At 35.7% G+C, this 20,958-nt stretch overlaps 1 protein-coding gene across 13 annotated transcripts in view; it reads right to left on the bottom strand.

The window, feature by feature from the left end:
• Positions 1-20,958, bottom strand: part of PKP4 (plakophilin 4) — a 228,450-nt gene that overhangs the window by 88,129 nt on the left and 119,363 nt on the right. For 11 of the 13 annotated variants that reach the window (XM_031651271.1, XM_031651277.1, XM_031651275.1 and 8 more), the window contains one exon: positions 16,092-16,204. The exons of 1 other annotated variant lie outside the window; for it this stretch is intronic. In XM_031651271.1, the coding sequence (XP_031507131.1) occupies positions 16,092-16,204 (113 nt within the window). Of the gene's footprint in view, positions 1-4,917; positions 4,976-16,091; positions 16,205-20,958 lie in introns of those variants that run through there. One more of the 13 variants, XM_017946554.3, reaches the window with a different exon arrangement.

Below are 20,958 nucleotides of genomic sequence, written 5' to 3'. Positions count from 1 at the left end.
GGGCTACTGGGAACTGTGTCCATGGTCTACAAAATGCTGTGGCCTCCTTCATTTCTATTCTTCTAAAACCTTCCAAAGTTGAAGAAATAGAAAGGAAATTTTAAAAAATTTAAAATAAAGAAGAAAGGGCATATAAACATACTATTTTTTGCTAGAATTGCATAAAAGTATCTACATCTTATACTTGTAAATAAAGCAGATGCTGGTAAGGAGCAAGAAAAGGGCCCTGTTTTTCTATTTGTTCTACGTGAGACTGGGCACAGCATTAACATGGGACTAAGCTATAGCAGTCTGTAGTAAGAGACAAGCTGGGATACAAAACCCTTGAAATTCATAATTACAAATAGTTTTATTTGATGCATACAATTTAATTTTGTACATTATTTCATATTTTAGGTGCTTTGAAAAGCCTATGTAAAAATTTACTTAAAAGGAATTTTAAGCCGAAATTTGTAATTAAACACTTATACCTCCAATCACTTACACAGAGAGTTCTTTGCTACTCATGTAAAGGTACTATCAAATCTGGTGTGTGTCTAAAGAATGATACTCACTTTCTATCTACTGATTATCTGGAGTAAAGATTTTTAATTTTTATAAACAGTAAAGTTCCTTAAATTGCCAAAAAAATTAATCATAAGTGTGAAAAGAGAAAGCATAATATACTTGTTAAATTTCTGCTTTGTTTTTTGACAAAGAAAGGTTTCTCTCTGTGACAGCATTTTCAGCTCTTGATTTATGGACAAGCAACATGAATAGCTGTTTTAGTGCAGAAAGAGGAATGAATTCACACGTGGGACAGTCCACAGACCCAGGATTATTAATAACTAACCTGGAAGAAGAGTGGACCCATAAGGAAACAGACAATATTCTACATAGTAGATACTATGTTTCTATGTAGTAAAACATCTGGATCCTAGAAGAGTGGTTCTAGAAAGGTTTAAATACCTCTGAAAACTCTCATGGATCCCTAATTTGTCCCACATCCCCTTACCCACCACTCTGGTTTCCTACTCTTCTCTATTTATCACCCACATGTTCCTAACTACTGCTGTAGGGGAATGAAGCAGAAAAAAGCCTAACAGGATGAATAAGGAGGAATGATGATAATGACAATGGAGGGACAGGGTAAAGTCTCTTAAAACAGCATTCTTGATAAACAGTGCGGATCCATAAACACTGATCAGGAGTTGAACAAGTAACCTTCAAGGCAAACAGAAAAGGTAAGTAAGTGGTTGGTCAAGACTGCCTTAAATTTCTAGCTTTAATGTCGAGGCTTCTTTTGAGAAACATGAATCCAAAAAGAAATGCCAATTTACAACATACCCGAGGAGAGGTTGACTAACTTTATCTTTCTTTCCCTCTTTTTTCTCCCTGTCCCATTCATTGTCATGAGTGAACATCATTGATAGGAAAGGTATTACATGGTATGTGGAGCGTATTATGTAAATTTATAATGTCTACATTGTAAAAGTTAGAGCTAATAAATGGTGTTTATTTAAATATTCAACAAGTTTATCACTCAGATTGTAAGACATATAACCATACTAATTTTATAAACATTGAAATTATGGTTAATTTTTAAAATGCAATTTTAGTCAGAAAATTAAGATCTGAATCACCTAACATTTTAAAAACTGTTATGCAACATTTAAAATATATACAATAAAAAACAGTATAACAAACACTCTGTATTTATTATCCAGCTTCAACAAGAAAGTGAACATGTGGTCAAACTTATTTCATTGACATCTTTATTCTACATTATATTCTCTACATTACTGGATTGTTTTGAAGCAAACTCAAGACATCTTATTACTTCAGTAATACTTTAAATGTATCTTGAAATATAGATACTTTAAAAAAGAACATAACCACAATAATATTATCACACCAAAAATTAACAGTAAAATTCTTAGTATCAAGTATCTAGTCAGTATTCATATTCCCTGTTTCAATTTAACAGTTGGGTGGTTTAAATCAGGACCAGAACAAGGTCCATATGTTACATTTGGTTGCTACGTCTCTAAAAATCTTTTGATATATAGTTTTACCTCCCCCTCTCTTCTTTTTCCTATTTGAAAAAGTTTCATTTGCTCTGTAGAATTTTAGCCTGGTTCTAATGAATACACATTCATTCAGCACAGTATCAACTGACTTGTTCCTCTGTCTCCTGTATTCCCCATAAACTGGTATTAATATCTAGATGCTTAAATAATTTTAGGGCAAGAACATGTCATGGGTGACATTACATACTTCTCATTGCATCATATCAGGTGACTAAGATTTCGGGTTGTCTCCCTTTTTGCGATATTAACATAAGATAGATCAGTGCGTTCATGTCCTGTCAGCCCAATCCATTCACTGTAAAATTTCCCACTACCTTTCCAGCTGATGATTTTAGTAGCCATTGGTGGTCACTGGTTTGTAACTATTTTGTTAGTGGTTGCTAAGTTCAACCGAGTTAACTTCTAGACTTATTCTGCTTAAACTACTTCATACAATAATATAATTTCTCTCTTTGTTTTATGTTCATAAGAAATATGATATAATACTATTTCAGTTGTCACTTATAAATGTCTTTACTGAAAAGTATTTTGCTAATGTTGTTCAGAAAACAGATATAATTCCGCATTTTGTGCTCTGTAAATATTAGTTATTATATTATGGTTGATAATTTTACTTGAATTTTCTCTGTGGCTGAAATAGCTCTCTTATTGATAATGTAACTCAATCTGGGAAGTAGATCAATCTTTAATTGACTTGGACTGAAGCAAAGACTATGCATCATAGGATCCTAAAATAACTGGCTATTCTTTTTCTCAGCACCCCCCTCAAAAAAAAGGTCTAGAAGAAATACACAACACACACACACACACACACACACACACACACACACACACACACTCTCAAGACATTCCTCTTTGGATTATATGCAGTCTACTAATGCAAACCAAACATTTGACAGTGGTTAAAATGTGTAGGTATTTAATGGAAGTTTTTTTAGCTGTGAAAATCTGTAGTCTACACACTTTTTCCTGCTTCAGTTTTAGAGTGCTTTTCTCCTATTTAATTGTGGAGTAACACAACAGCAGCATAGAAAAATCTATGCAAAAACAGATTAGATTGATTTGTTATTAAATAGATTGTGAAGCCTCAGGGAAGATAACTATAATAACAATTCAGACAATATAAAGTCTGGTAAACTTGTCATGTTTGTCCCCCACTCCCATCCCTAGGCAGACATGCCATGTACATTTTTATGACAAGCTGATTAACTGCTGAAAATGCACTAATGGAGGGCCCTCACTTTTAGGTAGATAATCACATTTTCAGTTTTCTTCCCCATACATCACTGGATTAGAGCTGTGTAGGGTAGTTCTCTGAAGGGTTAAGGATACATCACACATATTGCTCTTGTTGCTCTATGTCCTTAACCTGCCAAATGGTAACGAGAATGAGAGTTTACCACCCGCCTTCTTTTATTTCATCATGAATATTAAAGTGATTAGATGAAGGAATTACAAAAAATTTCCCCCTAAAATAATTAACTGCGCTAAGTACATTAGTGGCAATAGGCAATATATTTTTAAAGGTTGTTTCCTAGAGTTGTTGAATGAACATTTATATGACCTCTTGTAACCTGTTTGTGAATGACCAGGAATAGAAATATCAAGCACTTCAGAGTTTCCAGATAGGAGGGACAAAATAGTGGTAGTGGAGGTGGAGCTGTAGACGAGGACTCTCGCAGATGCCTCTGTACAGCAAACACAACTTTTACCTAGGTAGTATGTGTTTGGAGGGGTGCAGTGGCAAGAAGGAGGTAAATGAAGTACTGAAGTCTTCCCAGCCACTTGAGACTCCAATGGAAAAGCAAGAGAAAAACACTGTCTTTAGGGGAAAATGTCATCCTCATGTTAGATTCAGGTGTACAATAAATAAAACCAAATCAAAGCAAAACACACCACCACCGCCAAGACCAAAAATGAAACCCTACTGAAGAGTAAGAGGATAACATGCACAAAACATTTACTATCAAACTGCAAATTACGTAATAGGTGTTGAACGGCTGCTGTTCTCTTTCCTATACTATAATTATAAAAAGGGATTTTACCGAAGGGTATGATGATCAAAGATACCAAGGTAAGGCATCCTGGGATAGAGCTAGGAGAGCCAGTGCAACCTCATCAACAGCATTCTTCACAAAATTAAAAATAATAAAATACAGGCATACATTTTATGCTGCTAGAAAGACACTTTATCATCTGGTTTAGTTATGCACAATGGTCCCTTGCTGATAGAAGGCAAATTTCTAAGCTTGTATCTTTGTAGCTCTAGAAAACAGCAACAGCTAAGTATTTGGTGAATGAATTTAGAAAAGACGTCATAAATACTTGCAGAAAAAAACAAATGCAGAGTCACTAAAGAAAACGTGGAGATAGAAACTGAGAGTAACATCAGTATAATCTGTTTGGGCTTTCACCTACCCTAAGTGGCAGGTTTGGATAATTTGAGATTTATTATTATATTATATATAGAGGGTTATTTCTTCTACATACGTGTCACTGTACTAAAATGTTCATATTCTATAAATAGATCAATATGGTGTACTTTGTTCTACAATGTACTAGGATCTGTACTATTTTAAGAAATATATCCTAGAGTTATTTTAGCTTTAAAAAACTAATGATAGAACCCAAAACAACAAGCCAAATTACTCATTAGAAAAATGAGCAAACATGAACAGCGGAGGACACTCAAATGGACCATAACATATGAAAAGATATTCAACACCAACAGCAATTGAGAAAATGCAAAGTTAAATGAGATAACGTTAGTTTGGCAAAAATTAGACAGTTCAATATTAAACATTGGCAGAAATAAAGAAGGAAAGAAAGCAAGCAAGAGAAAATGAACCTGGAACTTTTTTACACTGCTCAAGGGGGTGCAACTGTTGAGCTACTTCAGAAAGCTGCTTCAAACCAGCAAGATCTAGAAAAATTAAAAATGTACATTCATTATGATCCAAATAGTCTACTTCTCATTATATATTTTCCATAATCTTACACATGTGAACCAGGATATATGTTCAAAAATGTTCACTTACAGTATTGTAAAACTTCAACAATGGAATGGCTAAACAGTTTAATGTCTATGACATAAATATACAAGAGCAGTTAAAAGAATGAACTAGATTTACACACATCAATGTGGCTGGATCTCAAATGGAAAAAATCAAGGTGCACAATGACACATAAACCACACCTACCATCTTTGATGTTAAAAAAAAAAAGCAACACAAAATATTGGTTACACAAGTGTTAATATATATGTATATAATATGTAAGTACTGTATATGTATTGACATAAAAGTATACAAAGTAATTTGAAACACTACACACTAGTGGTTAGCTATGGGGAAGAGAAAATGTGGCAAAGGGGACTTGAATTTTATGTTTAATATTTTTTATAAAAAATGAATTTTTAATAATTTTTAATTACGGGATGTGAGTACTTACATTTTCATTCTATTCTCTGCACTTACAATTTTTAACATTTCTCAAAACAAAGATTTAAAAACACAGATAAAGGGAAAATAATAATAGTAATAAGAAAATACAGGATTTAAGAGCATTGTTGCTTTTATGAGATGGTAAATGTAATTACTAATTCCTATAAAGCAGTGAAAGCAAATTTGTTCAAGCATCTTGAAATATCCTGTATAACTGATTAAAGTACTTTATCAATATGTACACATAATTTCAAAAACTAATGATGAAGAGTAAGGGCTAATATTATAATTCTTATTTTGATCCAATAATTCAATACTGCTAAATAACTTAGTAATATAATTATAGAAAGTGAACTATGAAAATTTACAGAAAATGAAATACTGTTTTAACTAAAATTGTTCTTTAAAAGATAATTAAATAATAGCATGATATACATATTTTAGATGTATGGGCCTCTGAATTTTTGAGAGTACTAGAAAAATTAATACAGCTGAGGTGCCTCCATTTTAACCACATACATTAAAACAGTGTTAAAATAATCTGAAACATTTATCCTATTAACCTGATCTTTTTTGTGGTTCTTCCTAACCACCTTATCTATTTGACATTTAAAATGCTCAGTCTAAGAGACAGTAATTTATTTTGGAATACTTATTTGCTGTGATTAAAACGTTGTGTAGTACAACATTCTAGGTTCAAAAAAGATTCTATTACTCATGAAAGGTATCTTGTTTAAAATTCTACATGGTGACATTTTTAGCTTAAAATATGTTAGCTTACTGCAATACTGGTTGAAATACCTTGGGGTCACATGTCCTAGGCAAGACTTAGTTATACTAGTTTAATTCACATGTGTAGAGATACTTGTCACCTGGATTTGTATGTCCCAGTTGAAATTGGCTTGTGACTGGAATGGCAATGAGATATCATAATTAAAAATGCCTTCTGGAAGAACTGTGTTGAGCAAACTGCTCCAGATAAACAACTTCTGTAGAGCTGCAGGTCAGCTTTGACTCATTTGGTAGCTTTCAGATGTGGAACTCTTTACTGTGTTTACAACAGGAGTTGCATCACGAAAATGCAATGTTACCAAATTTGCTCATAAGAGCACCAATTTAATAACTATTCACCATAAAGATCCCAAGGGTTTCTGGTAATTATACTGAAATATTCAACAGTTTAGTCTTCATTTAGTCTGAATTAGAAATGAAGTTAGGGAGCTTTAGAATATTTGACTATTAAGAGAGCCACTAGTGACCAAATACACTAAAAAAATTAAAACTAAATCATTACAGCCAACTAACTCACCAATAAACAAGCATTTACTAAAACAGGAAGCAAAGGAGAAAGGAAAGGAGGCAAGCCCACAGGAGATAGTGGGAGGATGGGTGGACAGGCCAAGGGAAATCTCCCTTTGCTCCTGCCGCCTCCAACTTAAGAATGTCTAGAGCGAAGCTCTTGATATTTTTCCCCTCTTAAAATTCAATACCCAGCAGCACTATTCATAATAGCCAAAAACTGAAAACAACCCAAATGTACAACTGATGAATAATAAACAAAATGTGGCATATCTACATGATGGAATATTATTTGGAAATAAAAAAGATGAAGTACCAATACATGCAACAACATGGAGGAACCTGGAAAATTTCATGCAAAGTGAAAAATGCCAGACACAAAAGACCACAAATTGTAATGATATCATTTATTAGAAATGTTGAAAATAGGCAAATCCATAGATACAGACAGAATAGTGTGGTTCTCTGAGGATAGGGAAAAGGAAAAAAGGGGGAGGCTAGAGGGTTTTTTTTTTGGAATGATGTTTCAAAATTAAGTAGTGGTGATGGTTGCACAACTCTGAATATACTTAAGAACACTGAACTGTACACTTCAAAAGTATGGATTTTATGGTATGTGAAATGTATCTCAATAAAATAGTTACTTTATAAAAAGCATGCTCAGGTTTTGCCTGGTGAGAGCACTGAAGGTCAAAGGGACAGAACTTTCTCAAACATTCTCCTAAGTGGTATATTAAATAAGTAATAAACTGTTAAAGCACAAACATTCAATCTATTCAAAGATTCTTGTTTTAAAGAATATATTATTTGAAGAGGCTGATTTCTCAATGACTTAAAAATATTCATTGAAAAAAAGATTTGAACCACAAAAAGGCCTTTTATGCTGCTGTCAGCCCTAAAACATTTTTAGAATTTTTAGTAACATCAATTGAAACCTGATGGGCATCTGCAGATGACCCGATCAAGTGTAACAAATAAAAAATCTGAATGGCAGTGGGGAATCAAATCTTTTCATTAAAAAAAAAAAAAAAAACAGTTCTTTTCTTAAGTGGTAGTAAGAATACTATTTGTCAAAACTGTATGACCTTTTTGAAATCATAAAGAATTCTATTTTAGCAGGGCTTTAAACTAACTGAAAAAGGGAAGATAATCTTAGGAAGACTGTGAAGTTATTTAACTTCAACATTGCCACCATTTTCCTAGTACCAGCAGCAGCCAAAGAATGAACAATGTGAAGGGACCAACTGCTTCTGAACGGGATAATCAAATTTCAAAATCATTTGCAAAAAGCAAAAATGAAAATCTAAACTGTGATTTACTTCCAAAAGTTGCCATTAATATTTTCTACAATTATTAAAAGGCCCAATTTTTAAATATATATTTTTTACTTCAATATAAATCAAAAGTTAGGGCTTTGTTTTAGTAAGGAGACAAACTATGATTTGTAAAATCAAATATTTGGAACCAATTTATGATGTACAAAGAAATAAACTTTCTCTTTCACCATTTACAATTTATTGAGAAGTAAATAAAAAACAAAGAAGAGATAACCAAGATGAGTTTCTGGGAAACAGTAACATTCCAAGTCTGTTGTCAAGAATAGTTATAGTTTTGAAATTCTTTACTATAAAATTTCAGGGATAGTTTCTAGAATTCTAAGATGATCATATTTTATTTATGAAATTTTCAATTCTAACTATATACTTTTAATCCTTCTAGTTTTTATTGTTTAAATTTTTTGTAGAGATATGGTCTCACAATGTTGGCCAGGCTAGTTTCAAACTCTGGCCTCAACTGATCCTCCTGCTTTGGACTCCCAAAGTGCTAGGACTAAAGGCATGAGCCACTGTGCCCGGCCTATCCTTCCAGTTTTGCTACACAACAAGCTGAACCACTAGTGTAACTTCTCTGCTTGCGTGATATGTGAACACAGACCATACACTGTACACTGGAATGCTGAATTTATCTTGCAATATTTCTCCTGGCCGAATCTTTCACTAGTATGCACCAGCCATTGGAAGGCTGCACTGGTCTCTAACCTACTAAGTTAGCGTCCCTAGGCCCCAAGCTATTCAGCACTTGGGAATTCTGCTGGCACATGGAAACCATTAAATTTGATGTATGTGCTTGGCTGGGGAGCCAATGGGGCAAAGCTACCACCTGTGGGATTATGACTGAACACCTCTAAGTCAGAATCCCTCCCAGGCAGAGCCACACAGCAGGGCCATGGACCCTCAGTTAGCCTCGAATCACTGGTCCCGTCGTCCCCGCCAGCAGGCCACTTGGACGCGCGCTGGGACCCCGGTGTGGAGAGCCCCTGGTCCTGGGAAAGAGAGTGTGGCTGGAAAGGCGGCTGCCCACTTACCCATCATGCAACGCATGTTGGGAACCTGGCGCTAAACCATTTGGACAACCTGTTTCTGGGTTGGGTTTCGTATGTAGCAGAGCAGCTCCCTCACTTTCACTGTGATCTATTGAAAGTCTGCCCTCAATACAATGGTTTGTAAAAAGAAGAAAACAGAAAATATAAAAATATAAGAAACAAACAAAAAAAAAAAACATTAAAAAAAGTTGTTTAAAGAATATCCTGGCATACTAAAGCAGGACATTAGGAACAAGATAAAAAGTTACCTGTAGGGAATTACCTCAAAATTAAATTTAAATTTAATTTTTCAGAAAGTATTTTTTGAAGAGAAAGAAATATAGCAAACTTTTAAAAGTGGTTGCCTCTTTTTGGGGGGGTTCATGAAAATGTTCTATATGTCAGTTGTGGTGGTGGTGGTCACCACACAACTGTATGCCAAAAGTGCTAGTAAAGGATTGTAAAACTACACTACAAAGGGTTGATTTTTATGGTAAGTAAATCACATTTCAATAAAGTTGACTTAAAATGCATAGTAGTTATCTCTGAATGGTAGAATCATGAATTTTTCCCTTTATACTTCCCTGAACTTCACAACTTGTCTAAAAGGAACATCATTTAACTCCATAATCAATAAAATACAGCGTAAGAATACGGTCTTGTCTACACCCTTGCCTGTTCCAGTGTCCTTAGAGTGTAGGCATAAGGTGAAGTCCTAGGGGGAGTAGATGGCTACAGAATCCAAGTGGGCCCTGTAATGTGGGCTATTGGACCCTTTTACTCTCACTGTGTCCAGTGAAATCTCAACCCAACTAATGTGAAAATGATACCCCATCAATGATATATTGCAGGGAATAAAAGAACAAGTCCCATGCTCATCAAAATTTGGATTTGAAGGATGTTGCTTAGCCCGTGGGAGACATGAGATTTGAAGGACATATTTCCCTTTGAGGATTCTGTGCCGTGAGATTTCCTAAGACAAGCTGTACATACCCCAGCATCCCCTGGGAATCATTTCTGTTGCTAAGACGTATACACTATGCACCTGCACAATGACAGGCAATACAGGCCATCTCACATCTCAGCACTCATTGCCATCCATGACTCTAAAAGGCTCTACAGACAGAAACAGTCATGGTAGGCTGCCTGCTTAGTGGACCTACAATTGATTCATCTATCTACATATGCTAAGTATTATCCTGGAGCCAAGCTGTAGCGTCAGAATTGGCCCCCTGGAGAATTACTTTTAGTTAAGGTGTTATTCCACCCATTTATATTCCATTTAACAATGGAAGAAAGAGCCCTATGAGCTTGTTTTTGTAATTTACTAGAAAGAGACCACTGAGGACACTGCTTGCCTCATCATACAGCGGTATGTTAATGGGGACACACGGGAGAAACCACTTAAGCCTCAGCCCCAGGAACGGCGGATCCTCCTGAGCAACCTAGTTTGTTTTTCTCTTACAGACACGTGAACTGTGGAATTCATTAGTGTTTCTGTCTTTAGCATGGCTATTAGGTCACTCAGAGCGAATGTGGCATGGAAGGTTACAACATACATTTTGTGTACCAGTTTAACCTTGGCTTCATCTTTTTTTCTAAATTTTATCTTCTTTTTGCCCTCATTTCCTTTTAGTTTTTGTATTTTGAAAGGTGTTTCAAATACTTTTGGATGAGGTGAAATACTGAATGCATCAGTAACTATAGCATACTCAGAACAAATGCAGAAAAGTTTTTTCTTCCCTATTAACTGGTTCCTTTCAATGAGGTGAAATATAACTATACTCTACTCAATATAAATGCAGACAAACTATAACTTCTTTATTAATTCATTACAAAACCAAACTTCAATGAGGTGAAATATTAAATACACAGATAATATTATCTGCACAGATAACTTTAGTGTACCTGGTACAAATGAAGAAAGGCTACAACTGCTCTGTTAAACGAGGCCATAACCCATCTTCAGGGCTTTTCAAGGTTGCAGCGATTATTTCTGGTCTGATATATCATCTCTTGATACAGGCTTCATCAATCCCAGATGAAAGTTCATTAAAATATATTGAAAATGTGAGTTTTATTAATTTTTTTAGAAGTAAATAAAACCAATGGAAAAGTCATCAGAAATGAGGTTTTTACCTTATTGGGAAGACTACTACTTCTAAAGAGTCATTAATAGAAAAAGTAAGGAATTTTATCTTAAGATTTTAAAAATGTTCTCAAGAAGGCATACTGCAAATAAACTGCCAATGATTATTATGCAGTTCACATTTTTGGGACACTTCCTGACAGGTGCAAATGTATGCAGAGGACTAGTTTCCACTTTTAAAATGGAAACATATTCTGGCATGGGTTAAAAATGAATCTTTGATCCTACAAGTGTGAGGCAAACAAAGTACTCACTATTAGAGCCACTCATTCGGGGAGGAGGATTCCACAGTTTATTTATCACAACATAAGCATAATTAAACAGGTATTAAACAGGACCTCATGCCACTGCTGCATCTTTCTTCACAGGGTGAGGCCAATAATGACAAAAACTTTGGATGGGTGAAAAGGTAAATAAAAACAAATCCATTTTGTTTTCCTTTGAGTCATTACTGTCATCTTTGGACCAGGAAAAGTAAGAAAATCTTACAGATCACCTTACCAACTCTGCCACAGGATCCAAACACTATGAAAGGTAACTGGTGATCAAATCCCCCATTTTGCTGATTAAACTCATTCCATGCAAAAACGAACTGAATCAAACAGAAGCTCGATGGCCCAAAGCAGCAATTCCACTTTTAATTGCTATTTTTTTAGCAAATTGGAAATGGCAGACAGGAAAGGGGGCCTGGGTCTGAGAGCTAATTTCTGTTCTTCTGTATCCCTTAGATTCTGGTTCCAAGACTGACAGTTGGCATGCACTGGAGACGCAAGGGGGGATCTCTCAAGTGACACAATAAAAAAAAACCTTGGCTCCCCTAAAGGCAAAGCACCTTTACTTGATGTGCCTGAAGCATCCTGGACTTAAGGTTCATTATCCATTCAATGATCATTTGGCTGGGAGCCCATCTGCTGAGCGCCAGGCTCTGTGCCAGGGCCATGGGGTTGGAATGGGCCTTACGACCTGTTGAGCAGCTAACATGCACAGGGAAACAGTGAGGGGAATTCAGATGAAGGAAGTGACTTTTCCTGAGAAACTTGAGAAAGGTTGTAAAGAAGGGTAAGCATTTAGTTGGGACATCAAAAATAGATGGGAATTCAACATGAGAAGAAAGTAGGGCAATCCAAGTGGATCAGTTCCCATTCCAACCACGGCTCAGAGATCACTGAATGAAGAAACCCACCTTACTCATAACCCTTAAAATTTCATAATAGATTCCTATCTGGCTGCCTGGCCTCTTTATTCTGTTTTACACACTGTACTCTGAAAAAAGGAAAACTTCCAATAACCATCACCACCACCAATAACAACTTTCAGTAGGTCTCCTTGAAAGATCCAATAAAGTTCTTCACAATTAAATGCCAGCTTCACCTTTCCAATTTCATAAGGTCCTTTTAGGGCATATCGTAGACACTGAGCCTCTTAGTGCTCCAGGACAACTGTAATGTGGGATCATATATGCCTCTGTGTACATTTTCCTCCTTTCCCTGGTCAATCCCACTCCCATTTCTGCATGACCCATTCATTCACCTGACATTCACTGGTCGTGCCATAGTCACACACCAGGCACAAATGCCAGGCACTGAGAACCAGAGAGGAACCACAAAAAAGAGTCACTGACAGAAACTACCGCCCACAATATGTATTTTACTTAGAGATTTTTAACAAACATATGGAATTAGCCAGCTGAATGAAATAGCCTTAAAATTATTTAACATTTTAAAATTAACAAGTCCAGAACATCATCTAATAGCTATGCATATATCAACCACTCCTTCATTTAAAAGTTGTTAATATTTTGTTATATTTGCTCCAGATGGCTCTTGAATAAAATGCTACAGATTCAGTGAAAGCCTAATTCCTAGTATCGTCCTCCTTTCTTCCTTTCTAGAGGTTCCACTATCTTAAATTGGTGTCATTCCAAAATATTTCATACTTTTACTCCACATGCATACACTGAAAAAAACACCAAGTACTGTTTAATTATTATGCAGTATTGCTATATATATATTTTAAATTGCTCATAGATTATATCCTCCTATAGTTATTCTTCTGCAACTTACAGCTTTTCAAGTCTGTTTTGCAAACACGTCCATGTTGATACACGTAGATCCAGTTATTTCATTTTAACTGCTCTAGAGTTTCATTTTAACTGCTTTAGAGTGTACCTATTAACAGTTTATTTTCCATTTCCATCCTGAGGAATAAGTATATTCTTTGTAATTTTTTACTTTTGCAAATGATGCTGCAATGAGCATCCTTTGTATTTTACTGTGCACACCTGTCAGACTTCCCCCAATGGTATCCAGTTCTTGGGAGTGTGAAACTCTATTCTTTTGCTCACTGATTCTTTCACTGATGGTCAAGTTTATGATATGTATTTCAATGCATTTATTTATATTTTTTTTACAAAATCAGAACTAATTCAGAAATACATGATGAACAAAGCACAGTGTGAAACTGTCCTTCCTACCCTCTTCAACACATCTTTTCTTATTTTTGTACACTCAGGTGCTATAATCTCTCATCTGGATTCCTTAGCTCTAGTGAAGGTATTTGTGTGTGTGAATGGTTGTTCAAACTGATGTTTCTGTGAGAGGATGAGCACTGACAAGTCCTATTGTGTCATCTTGCTGATGTCACTCAAATTTGTGTTTTATACTATCTCACTGTGAGCTCATCTTTAATGGTGCCATTTTCTCAGCTGGGGACTCCTGAGCAATGTGGATAGTTACATTTGGGCTCCAAATCCACATATGGTAGAAGCCTGGGGTTTGCTAATCATGGGGTCCTTTAAAGGACATGGCTTAGTACAGTAATCTTAAGTTCAAACATACCATCTTGAGCTCACACAAGACTTCATTCTTCGGCTCCTATATGGGTATAAAACCCACCTCTAGTGCTTACTTTGAGGTTTGACAACTGTTCTAACATCTCCTAGAGGTAGCTCAAGCTTCTGGCTCTGGCTTTCAGTGCTCTTTCTAGTTTCAACATCTGGGGATTTTCCCTCCTCTTCTGCCATTTCCTCTAGGTATTGGTCTTTATTATTGATATACCAAGTATTACTAGGAGTTTATCAAGAGAATTTCTATTTTAATTTAGTTGGTAATACTGCCAGAATAAGAAGTACTAACAGAATTCTGTTAAATGTTGAATCACTTTTCCATTAAAATATAATTCTGGTTAGAAAAACAAAACCAGTTGGTTCATACCTTTTAGAAATATATAATACCATATTATTGAGTTTGTGAATTGTTCTTTTTGGTGTTAAAGATATGGATAATTTCTAAAAAATATTATAGAGAATTAAAGCTAATTTTTGTTTTCACAGTTTTAATTTCCTTAAATTATTTCATTGGGTATTGCAAAGTCTGAGTTAGAAATTTCTAATTTATTATTTTATACCTTGCTTATGATTCTCTTCCTATAAAAACCTTTCTGGATATTTATAAAATAATTACATAATCTTATATTTGTTTTGTAAAGGTTTCAACGACCTTTATTTATATGCTTTATGCCTTACCAAACATATCAATATACACAACTGTTAAGAGAGATGAACAATTCATATGACTACAACTTACCAGCCCAATAGTTTAATGTTCATACCAACAATCAGTTAGAAACAACAGACAGCATTCTATTCACTAAGAAGATTTTTTGCCCATGAGTAACACAAGATACTGAAAAGTAGAATAATTATGAGGTTAGAAATGACTGAGAGAAAAGTTATTGCAGGCATGTCTACCTAAGTGTAAGCAGATCAAATTTAAAACTGCAAAAGAAATCTATAGGTAGGATAAGCAATGATTTAACTATTTGGAACATGTAGTAATTTTTATAAGAATGATGCTTTTTTTTTTTTTTTTTTTTGAGATGGAGTCTCGCTCTGTCGCCCAGGCTGGAGTGCAGTGGCCGGATCTCAGCTCACTGCAAGCTCCGCCTCCTGGGTTTTACGCCATTCTCCTGCCTCAGCCTCCCGAGTAGCTGAGACTACATGCGCCCGCCACCTCGCCCGGCTAGTTTTTTTGTATTTTTTTTAGTAGAGACGGGGTTTCACTGTGTTAGCCAGGATGGTCTCGATCTCCTGACCTCGTGATCCGCCCGTCTCAGCCTCCCAAAGTGCTGGGATTACAGGCTTGAGCCACCACGCCCAGCCAACAATGATGCTTTTAAATAGCATGAGAGGTATTTAAATAAAAAATAACAATCATGACTATGTTTTTATAGTAATGCACTCATTTTGTATTTACTATATGTATTTACTATATGTATTTACTATAAGTACAGTAAATTATTCCTTATAGTAATTAGTTTGTGTGGTACTTTCATAGAGTTCTAGAAAAACCCAAAGTAAACTGGAGACATTTTTAAAAGTTAATGCAATCTTATTTAGAAATATTTCTTAGTTTAAAAAAAATCAATACCAGGTGTTCAAAGCACCAGCCAATTAGCTTTACCAAATAATTAGCAATTAATCCCAACAACATCCATTAACTATGTGGACATATGAGGAATCTGAAGGCAGTACAGTAGCTTTTGCTACAGAAGCTTGCCAATGCTATAGAAAACATTTTAAGCACAGGACTGAGGGACAGTCGATACAGCAAGAGGCTTCTCAAAATTAGAATAAATGGACATTTTTGGTTTCAAATTCTGGAAGGCAAGTTAACAGTAACAACACTAACAGAATCATTTGCTGCATACAGAACAACTTAATAAGGTATGTAACTTGAGTGTGCATAAAGATGGAGCCATTGGCCCTGTACCTGGTGCTGGCGATGCTTGGTGATTCTGCTCCAAGCCTACATCTTTCTAGCTGACTGGCAACAATCTGCCTTTCCACTTCCAGTTCTCGGGTGAGTCGTTGAAACTGAAGCTCCTGTGATTCAAAGAAGTAAAAGGCATATAAGGCTCCGAGGTATGCTGCTCAGGCAGATATATGAAGTAATGTATGTCACAGGAAACACAGGAACGTACCCATAACATACAGCTATGGTGTGGCTTTGTGAAATGCAATTTGTGGATGAAATAAATGACCTATTGATTCCTAGCTTTTTCAAATCTAAAGGCAATAGAATATCAGCCTTTGTTTGGCATAGAAAACATGTAGATCTTTATTTGCCTTTTCTGATTTTGGTTCTAACTGAGGTCTTTAAACAGTACTTCTGCTACAGTGCCTTATTAAAGTTAAGGCTTCCAGAGACCTTACTTAATGTATCTACATCAGAGGCACAGCAAACAATGGCTACTTTTTATATTTCTCATACTATATGTCAGCATAGTTTAAAAAAATGTAAATCCCCATGATCAGAATCACTTTACTATGTTTGATATATAGTCTTTTAATTAATTAAAAAAAATGATTCCAATGCCACAGAAAGTCTTGCCATATTTATCTATAATACAACCAACAAAAATTTGCTGTGTCCAAAAGCAATCATGTGCCACCGTGCAAAGGGAGAGAAGGAACACAAGAAATGAAAAAGACTAAGCCATAACATGGAATTTAAAATACATTCAAAAGCTGGAAGAGTGTCTACAGAAATTATATTCTTCAATCTACGTTGCAAAGTGAAGGCAAACAAGTTCTATGAAAGGAGAGGATGTTTTAACTTTATTTGTATTTCTCTCATTGTTAGTTTGATGGGATTTTAATAAGTAGAAAACATGTCATGTTACAAAATATCTAAAGATCAAGTATATTCCAAAGGTTTTAAGCCACAAATAGCATCTCAAGCTCCCCTGTGCCATATTATCTCCTCACAAGTCTACTCAAAGCAAATGCTGAACTGTAAGTAGCTTAATTTGATGACTGCTAGTTCAAAATACCAGACATATTAGTATTAAATCTAGAAACTATTCAGAAATAAAACAACCTAAAATATTATTTATGATTGTATGTATACATTTGCCATTAAAATTTTTAATTGAAAAGTACATGAACTCCCTGTGAAATCAGGCAAACATGTAATTGCTTGACAGCACTGGCTCTGCAAATTCCACAAGCTATTCTTAGAATAATTTTTAAGAAACAGTTCCTAAACTCCTTACCACCTTCTGACACTGCGAATCCTTTCCTAATGATCCCAGTTGGTGTGGGCGTATTGGACAGGGCCTAGATGAATAATAGCTGGCTCAATAACGCTGTACAATATGATCATAATCGGTAAGTGGGACAATGCTTGCCTCTGCCTAACAATTCTTAGGCTCTTAATAGATGTTCAGTAACAAAAGACTAGATAGACATAAATTGTTCAGAATTCAGTACAAGGCTAAGATCCAATTTGAAAATACTATTATGCTTAACTCACACTTACTCTTTCTTTGCTCTGAAACAGCATCTTTTTTTTTTTTTTTTTTGTGATAGACTTCCATTCGTTCACTTCTTTTACTCACTTGTTATTACATGCATCTTTTCCCACAAGACTGCCTGGTTCTATCAAGCTGGGCCAGGAAAGGACTACTCGGGAATCCCAAAACATTCCCCAAGCCACCATATTACCTTCGTCCTCTGAGTTCAGTGGCTACTAGGGATTGGGAGCTGGAGTATTGTCCTCATTTTGGGATGGCCAAAAGTTACCATATCAGGTATAGTATGAAGATACATTGCAAATAAGAACAAAGAAAAAAAATTCCATTCATAGAAAAAAATTCCACTGTACAGGAATGAATTTTTATCATGTCTGTGGCTGTCTATGACCTTGTAAACAACCTTTCAAAGAAATGGCTGGGCAAGTTCCTGCTTGAAGGCAGAAGTTGGAATTTCCCATATTTCCTTCCCTCAAAAGCACAGACAGGTGACTTTGGCTCTGCCAAGAAGGTACACTCATGCCAGACTGTGATGCAGGTGCTGACAGAGACTCTCACTCCAGTAAAGAGGACACTCATTTTCTCTATTGCCTTCTTGCTGTGCTTCCTGCATTAGTTCTCAAGGTCAAGTTCCTGACATAGAAACAATCTCCATACACAACTCTGTGTGTTTGGTGGCTATAACAATAGCTTCTTTATCTGATCAACTTTGTGGCACAAATTTGGACACCGTTCCTGGAATCTTAGTCTCAAGTCTTGTTCTCCAGTACTTGTAACAAGTGTGGGAATTCACTAATAATCCCTTAATGAATTACTTTTCTGTTTAATTAGCCATGTCAGTGTCTGTATCTTACAACTAGAAACTTTGATCGACGTACCCATAGAAACAATTCACAGTTGTTGAGTTGCTAGGAAAGTCTATACATACATGATGTAGCTATATGTTTTATTTAACAGTAGGGCAATTCCTTTAACATTCTTATGGACTGAGTTAAGTCTACATTATATCCCTACTGGCGCAGAGCCCATAATATTGAACATCACTGGCTACTTTTATCAAAACCATTCAACCTACTACGTGCCCACAACTTCTCACAAGTAGGACTTCATCAAAGTGCCAAAAGCAGACTATCAAGAAGCTATAAAGTACTGAATCTGTAAAAGTTTAACACCTGTGAATGTTTACAAACAAAAAATATGCTTTCTTGCAAAATTATTACTATTATTCCTACAGAATACAAGTTGCACACACACACACGTGAATGGCACCAAGATGTATGAGTGGGATATCAATATTTGACAATTCGGTCTCTACTGGCTTCTTAGAATGACTGATGAGGAGGAGGACAGCATTATGCAGTCATATGAAAACACATCTAATAATTTCCAAAATAACACTCATTAAGATGATGATGCAGAGACATCATCTATGAAGTTAAATTCTTGTATTTTATCCTCTAAACAAAAAATGTGAAGACTGGTTCTTAAATCAGTATCCCAAACTGGGAATCTAAATTATAGGGCGAGCTTATATTTGTTCTTTCGTGAGAAGAAAAAAGTTAATGTTAAAAGCATTTGTCAGTGATTTAGTGTATGAAAATTTCCTCGTAGAGCCTAGCAAAACCACACATGACTTTAGAAAGTCAAGGCTACTAATATGCTTTAAAAATGGAATCTGTTCACATGTGTTACAAAGCTTGTCTTTTATATTTACTTCCTTCCTCTCAAATAAGAATACTGATAAATATTCTTTGAGAGAGAGTTAAGGGAACAGATGAAAATAAAGCAGCACTTTCAGATGAGCCATATTTGGTAGACAGAGCTACACTGCCCATGGAAGCCCAAGGAAGGGTTGGCTGCCCCATCTGCCAGCAAGTGACCTGTGGTCATCAGCTCCTTCAGGGGTGGCTTGGCTGCAGAGAGCCACTTGCATTCAGGCACTGATCCAGGTAAGAAAGTAAAGACCAGGCCCAGATTTGCTCCCTTTGGCTTTGGCCAAGGCTTTGTCAGCCTGATTTGGAATTCTCCCTTGCCTAATCCTGCTTTCTCGTCCCCTCTCCTCCACAGGTGTTGATCCCTGACAAATATTCTGCATGTAAAACTCCATGTCAGTGAGAACCCAACCTGAAAGTCTTTTTTTTGCCTTCCATTTCTATAATGATAGATTTCTCTCTCCCAATTTAAAAATATTGTGAGACACTTCAAAAATACAGAAAATTATAGACAATAACACAATAAACTTCTGTGAATCTGACCAAGCTATAGCAAACTTTAATATTTTGCTACATCTGCATCAGATGTCTTGTGAAGTAAAACATTACAATTTTATTTTAAAATACAATGAAATCCCTGGTTTCTCTTTCCTACATCCCATTCTTCTCTTTTCTTCCCTCCCTAGAAGGAATCATTACCCTAAATTTGGTGCTTAATATTCACATGAGTATTTTATATTACTACTACACATTTACATATTTACAGAGCCATAAATGGCAACAGATATAGCATTGTTTTATATGTGCACACAATTTATGCCACTGGTATGTTGTACAGGTTTTGCAGATTGCTTTTACTGCAACATGATTTTGAGATTTATTAACATCAATACATGTAGATCTAGCTAATCTAATTTCACTTCTCAGTAGTATTCCATTGCATAGCTATCACATAATGTCTTTATATGTTCTCACCATGAACCTTGGGTTGTTCCCAATTTTATGTAATCATAAACATTCTGTAAAATAATCTTTCTTGTATAAACCATCTTGTGCACCTGAATCATACTTCTCCAGAGTAAAGAGACCTAGAAGTGGAATTGCTTGGTCGAAAGATACACACATCTTCAGTTTTGCTTGATAATGATTGTCAGGTTACTTTTCAAAGTAGTAGTACTAATTTATATTCCAGCCAGTAATAAATGAGAGTTTCAGCTTCTCCACATTCTTACTGACATCAATTGGTATTCTGGGCCTTAAATTTCTCTTTTCTTTGGTCGTCCGATAGGCATAGAATGCTATTTTGCTTGTGTTTTATTTTGTATTTCCCTGATAACAAACACCTTTTTCCTATGTTTATTGACCAATTTAAGTTTCTGAATCTCATAGGTATCATAACTATCGGGGAAAATGTCTTCCTCCTGCCAGCACCCAGGGCTGTCCTCTTCCGTGGGACAGATTTCTTATCAGTTTTAGCCAATGTTGTAGTTTTGGCAAGTTTAGCTTTGGGCAAAGGATCTAATTTGAACCCTCACCTTAGGCCTCCTCAAATGCCTCTGGCATGGAGCTGTCAAATGGCATGCTCAAGATCACCTAGATTTGCCGGATATCT

Source organism: Papio anubis, chromosome 10, assembly GCF_008728515.1.
Source record: "Papio anubis isolate 15944 chromosome 10, Panubis1.0, whole genome shotgun sequence".
In the NCBI taxonomy this organism is placed as follows: Eukaryota; Metazoa; Chordata; class Mammalia; order Primates; family Cercopithecidae; genus Papio; species Papio anubis.
Note: the sequence above shows the minus strand (reverse complement) of the source record. Positions and strands in the feature narration are given on the sequence as shown.